This window comes from Phyllostomus hastatus, unplaced genomic scaffold, assembly GCF_019186645.2.
Source record: "Phyllostomus hastatus isolate PE091 unplaced genomic scaffold, TTU_PhHast_1.1 phas_contig_551, whole genome shotgun sequence".
In the NCBI taxonomy this organism is placed as follows: domain Eukaryota; kingdom Metazoa; phylum Chordata; class Mammalia; order Chiroptera; family Phyllostomidae; genus Phyllostomus; species Phyllostomus hastatus.
Genome location: NW_025333909.1, coordinates 7,929,544 through 7,935,543, shown reverse-complemented (window position 1 = coordinate 7,935,543; position 6,000 = coordinate 7,929,544). Strand labels below are relative to the sequence as shown.

The window sequence follows — 6,000 nt, the reverse complement described above, 5'->3', positions numbered from 1 at the left end:
CGCAGACTGGAGAGGGCCTGCTGAGCATGTGTGAGCAGCGCCGCGCATGCTCCGTGGCGTGGGCAGGTTTACCCGGGCGCCAGCGCTGGCTTTTACTACTCCCCTCCCGCCTCCCCCGCCCAGCGCGCCCCCCTCCCCTCCTTCCCACCCCCCGCCACGAGGCCCTCCGCCGCCGCCCCCTCCCTTCTCTCCCACACCCCCCACCACCGCGGGCTGGGGAATCTCCATTGACGTCCGGGTGACGCTGCTGTGCCGCCGCTGCGGGGGGTTCCAGGCGCCGCACAGGTAACGCCGCCGCTGCCGCCATATTGACAGAGCCGGGAGCGGGGAGGGGGCCCCCCGAGAAGCTGGGTGGGGGCGGGGGTAGTCAGAGCCTGGCGACAGTCGCGGCGGCGGCGGCGGCGGCGGCGGCGGCGGCGGCGGCGGTGCCGAGCGGAGCCCAGCGGCAGCTACCGGAGAGACAGCGCGGAGTTGTCTCCTCTATGGGGAGCAGCAGCCTGCGGCGGGGGTGACCTCCTGCTCCCAGCCTGTGGGGGACACTGTGGCGAGGGCAGCGGTCGCCGAGGGCGGGGCTGGGAGTCGCGGCGGCGGCGGCGGCGGCGGCGGCGGCGGCGGGCAACCTCCAAAGACAGGATGCGCGGCGGTGCTGGAGGTTGGCAGCTCCCGTCCGAGCGCTCCTGAAGGGGCGATGCTGCCGTTCGCTCCTCTGGAGGAGCCCTGGGACGAAGACATGGAGGTGTTCGGTGGCAGCGCGACCGGCGGCGAGGTTAGTGTGGCGGCCGGCGGGGGCTGCAGCCACCCCCCGGTTCCCTCCAGCCCCTGGCCCGGGCTGCAGAAAGAAGGGGCGTGGGCCCACCCTGCGGAGCGGGGCGCCCAGGCAAGCCCCCTGGAGGCTGCAGGGCGCTGCAACCAGCGCTGGCCCGAGCGTGCTTTCTCTCGGAGCAGGCAGCCACTACGGAGCTGCTCGGGCGTGGGGAGAGAGTGCCTGCCTCGCGGGCTCCAGCGGAGTTGGGACTAAGTTTCTGCACTTTGCAGCCTGGAGTGGGACTTGGGGCAGCGTCAGGTGTCGCGCCGGGGGCCGCACGTCCCTCTCTCTCCGCTGCTCGCGCTCTCGCTGGCAGCACTTCAGGGGACAGCTGCTAACTCCGGCTCGGTATTGACTCCTGGGTGCTTTAGGGACCCGGCGCAAGAGAAACACACCCAGGTGACTAAAGGAACTCGGGGGACTTTTGCACCCCGGGATGCGTGCTCCTCAGTTAGTTAGCTTTCTCCTTTTTGTGCGGCTTCTTGCAGTTCTTTGTAGCAACCCACATGCACATGAACTGCACGCCAGATTTCTTAATCTACATTCAGGTGATGTTGTCTTGCCTCTTCTGTGGTCCCCTCATTCTGCCGCCCTCGTCCCTCCGCCTCTTCTTTCTGCCTTTCACAACTATTGTCCCCGCCCCCGTTGGTCCAGAAAAGACGCAAACTAAACCCCAGCCCTTACGAGACGTGTCTTTGCTAAGGCAGCGAAGTTTAACCATGATAGTTTGGTTCTCCTCTCTTCCCGCTCTTCTTCTAAAACTGTTCTGGCTCAACTCTGATCAGCTGTGCAAGTAAGAACTTAGATGTGCGCAGGTACTTTGCTTTATCGTTGTTTGTTGTTACTATTAAAAGCGGGCAGCATTTCAACACAATAGCGAGACTTTTGGGACAGAAAGTCTGGTCCTTTCCTGACAACTTAATCAATTGACAGCTGAGTACTCCTGTAGAGGCCACCATAGACCTCCGAAAAATACTTGAATGCCAAACTGAATCCCAGTAGGATCTTTTGAGGTAACACTCAAAATCCTCAACGTCTCAAGGTGCAAACTTGTCTTTAAGTGTTTCTGGATCCTTAACAACACACTTTGGACTCTTACTTGTTTAACTCGTTCTTTTTTCCTTTTAATTTTTCAGCCGAACTGGGGTTAAAAGTGCCTGCTAGGATAACATTTAACAACAAAGGCAGTGGAAACACATTCAGGAGTCAAAAGTTGAGCCTTCTGTACTTATAAGACATATTTGAATACAAAATTAAGCTATTCCAAAGTACTCTTTAATATTCTAAATCTCTTCAGAACAGGGCAGATGAAGAAGAGTTCATTTCTTCTTGGATTATGGGAAAGTTTTATGCTTGCAAGAATTTTCTAGCAAGACTCTTCAAGAAGAGAGGAATTTTGTTTTATTCATGTGTGTAATCTATTGACATAGACCCAGGCACCTCATTTATAAAAACAGTTGAATGCATGGATATAAGGATGGGATGGGAGGTGCGGAGCCTTTCGCATGCCTATTCATTAGTTTTGTGAACTTTCAATGTAGAAATGTTTTGTATTGTAATTACCACATATGGTTTTTTATTGTTTGCAGTATGTTTTAGGTGTTATAGAGATTTAAACAATGGGTCTTTCTACCTCAGCAATTTGGAAAAATACTCGAGTGGAAATTGTTAATCCCTGTGAAGTAAAACGAAAGGTAAACGTGATGTGAAGATAGTATTTCCGCCTTCTTTGTCTAAAATAGTTCATGTCTGGTTATATTTAACCCCAAAAGTAACTTAATTAAAATATTCTAGGTGAAAACTAAATGCTACATATCACCAGACCTGCTTAGTACTTAACAAGAGTTTTTTGGTTTATAATTGTGTTCTTTTGATAAAAAGGAAACAATTTTACTTCCCAGAGTTTATATTTAATTACATGTTTGTTGATGTTGGCTTTAGAAATATTAACCTTTGAGCATAAGCTTTGCAGCCCTCAACTGTGATAGTTTTGGGGACTGTGGGTGCTTTCATTGTAGAACATATACAGGGTCCAGCAGAAGTAAGGCCTGCTTGAGTGCGATTGGTAGAGTAATAATATGGATGTAATAATTTATAGGTTTAGCTTGAACATTTCACCTAAAATGTCAGATGGTGTGCTTGAGTGTGATGTTGTTATGTTACAGAATTACATGCTTATGATTTTGCAATAAAAGATTTTGTAATAAAATGGGTGTTATTTATGCTAGCCCTTGTATTTTGAAATTATGTTAGAATCCTTAAAGAAAATGTAATTAAGAATCTCTTAAATTTGATGGCAAATGAGATAATTTCTGTCGATTTCTGGTGTGTTGAATTATGATAAAATTAAAGATTAGATACACTATCATGTTGTGGAGTGTTTTTCAGCGTCTTTCACCTGTCTCATTTTGTGGGTCATTGTTACCTTTTGAATCATCATTCAGAAGTGTGAAAATTGGTTGTTTAAGACTCTTAACACATTTTCCCATAGGAAGAGTTATTAAAGATAGTTACATTTTCAGACCAGTACACAATAACAATGCATAACGATGAAGAGCCTAAACACTATAGAAGTGGCCTATGGGAAAGTGTGTTGGAGGTTTCAAACAAGAACTAGCTTGGTTGTAGTGAGAGGTGGAGAATGGACCTGAAAAAGGGAAATACGGGCTCCGTTGGCTACTGGGGAAAGGGTTTTAGGGAGAAAGGAAATAGCATAAGCAAGAAGATTTGATTGTGAGAGGTCGGTCTTCCAGGGACTGTCTCGGGTAGGTCTACTGGGAATTGGGACTTCAAAGGGCATCACCTCTCAGGCACCCACAGTTTTAGCTCTTGCCTGATTGTCAGGATCATGGAAGAGGTGTTACTTGAGGTATGATGGGTATTGGCTCTCTGGTCAAGGGTCATAAAAGAACAACATGTTTTAGTAAAATGAACTTTTCATGAGTCAGTGCCCCATTCATTACAGCTTGTGCAGTCAGCTGTGTGTTTTTTTGGTGAGAGTGTTTGTTTCTTGATGGACGACTTAACAGTAGAGTTTTAAAATTGAATATATCATTATATTATATTGTGTATTAAATTATAATTGGTACTTTGATATTTATCAATACTACTCCTGTCTTAGTAAGTTAGTTTTGAGTGTAATATAGTTCACTGAAAAAAAAAAAAACCCAGCATGGTATTAAGGCTACATACGTTAAAAATTTAACCAGGATTACAAATATATGGCAAATTAGAAAAAAACTGCTAGTTTTCATTAATTTCATGACACCCTGTATTAATAGAGAAAATGACACAGGCTTTGGAGTGGTTAATCTGGGTTCCAATCTCAGTTGCATTCATACTGGCCATGTGACCCACTGCAAGTTACCTGATCTCCCTGAGCCTCAGTTTCTTCTTTTGTAAATGGGAGAAAAAACATCTTAAAAGATTCATTATAGTTTTAAAAATGCTGTACTGGCTTTAATACACTTCGTACTTTGCACATAGTCGCTCTCTAGTACACGGTAGCTGCTTCTCTTTTCCTACAGTCATCATCATGTCCCTTTCTGTGCCCCTAAACTCTGGATTGCTGTCACCTGTATTAAAACCTTACGGTTTAGATAGCCACTGCCACAGCTAAAAGAGAGAACAAATTAGCTTTCCCAATTATGAGCAGTTTTTAAGATCTTTTTCCTAGATCTGATCATTTCATCTGAGCATGGTAATCATATTTATAATCACAGATAGGGTGATTCGGGGCTACATGTGAGATTATAGTTAGGAATACTTTGGGGGATAAGCAGAGACAATTTCATTTCTTATTACTGTATAATGAAGTCTTTCACATTTAATTTTTAGTTTTTTTCCCCCTAGTGTGAAATTTTGTCATAGTAGGAATTGGTTTAGTTCATCCAGTGTTTATTGGGTACAAGGCAGGTAGTCTACCCCACCCCCATGGGTTTACATTCAGATAAGCAAGATAGACACATGCACAAATTGTTATTATACAAGTCATAAGATGAGCGACAATGAGGTAGTTATGGTTGTGGTTTCGGGATGGATCTGGTAAGGCCCTGTGAAAGAGGTGGAATTTGATCAGGGCCTTAGGGAGTCTATAATATTTTCACAGAGATGAAAGGACCTTATTTATGGTGGGTAGGGAAAATATAAGCAAAGTCATGGAAGTACTTTTGGAGGAAGGGAGGATCCGATATTGCTAGGATGTAAGGCTGTGATGTGACCGTGGGAATGTATTGAAAGCAGTAGGCTAAGCCCTTATTGTATGGGCTTTTAAAGACACTTTAAGGCTTCAGTATTATTCTGTAAATTGGAGTTACTGAACTCCTTTGAAGACATGAGTGGCATGACCAGATCTACGCTTTGAAGAACAACCAGTTAGTGTGTAGGATGGGTTGGAGTTGGGGAAAGGCTGAAGGTGGGGAATACCAGCTAGGAGGCTATTGTATTAGTCAGTGGAAGTAGTAGTGAGATTTCTGAACTAGGGCAGAAGGGGTAGAAAGGAGAAGACTGATGGTAGAGACCTTGCAAAAATAAAACAGTTATAATATGGAAACTGACTAGATGTTGCGGACTAGAAGGAAAGAATTAAAAACCACAGAGATTAGGAGTATTGTGGTAGGACTTAATTCAATTTAACAGATATTTAATACCGTTCTGCCAATGTAAGTGTCTATACTAGCCACTGGACTAATCCAAAAATAAATAGATTTTTGCAGAATGGGGAGTTAGAAAGCTAAAATGAACTTCCTCATTCACATTGTCTTGAATAGGAGGAAAACACCCTAAAACACTCTAAAGATTTCTGGTCATGCTTGGCATGCTTAAAATTTTTACTACTAATGGTGGGTGTGCTTATTACTAGCTAAAAAGTTTTGCATGCTTTTTAAATAATCCTTAGACCTGTAATTCTTGCTTTATCAATATTCATCTGAAATAGTCAGCAGCCCCTGGGTGCAGAGGGAGGCTCTAAAATAGTGATTGGTGCTTCTTTCTGTAATGTGGGAAAGACAATGGGGACATCTGTATTTCTTATATGCTTTCACAAGGTTTATTTCTAATAGAAAGGGTGCTATTGGCCCCTCCCCCTTGCTGGTCCCTTCCCAGTTCCTCTAAGACTATCTTCTTTAAACAAGTTTGGTCTGGAAATATTCAGGTCAGTTCCTTCAGGGCAGGGCCTCTGTGTTTCCCTACCTTGA

The 6,000-nt window shown here is 45.1% G+C and overlaps 1 protein-coding gene across 3 annotated transcripts in view; it reads left to right on the top strand.

The window, feature by feature from the left end:
• The first annotated feature begins 303 nt into the window (after window positions 1-303).
• The window catches only part of RPS6KA6 (ribosomal protein S6 kinase A6), a 110,626-nt gene continuing 104,929 nt past the window's right edge, over window positions 304-6,000 (top strand). Inside the window, exon 1 of one of the 3 annotated variants that reach the window (XM_045847433.1) lies at window positions 304-766. In XM_045847433.1, the coding sequence (XP_045703389.1) occupies window positions 689-766 (78 nt within the window). In that variant the 5' untranslated portion in view covers window positions 304-688. Of the gene's footprint in view, window positions 767-1,516; window positions 1,621-6,000 lie in introns of those variants that run through there. The other 2 variants (XM_045847432.1, XM_045847434.1) reach the window with 2 other exon arrangements.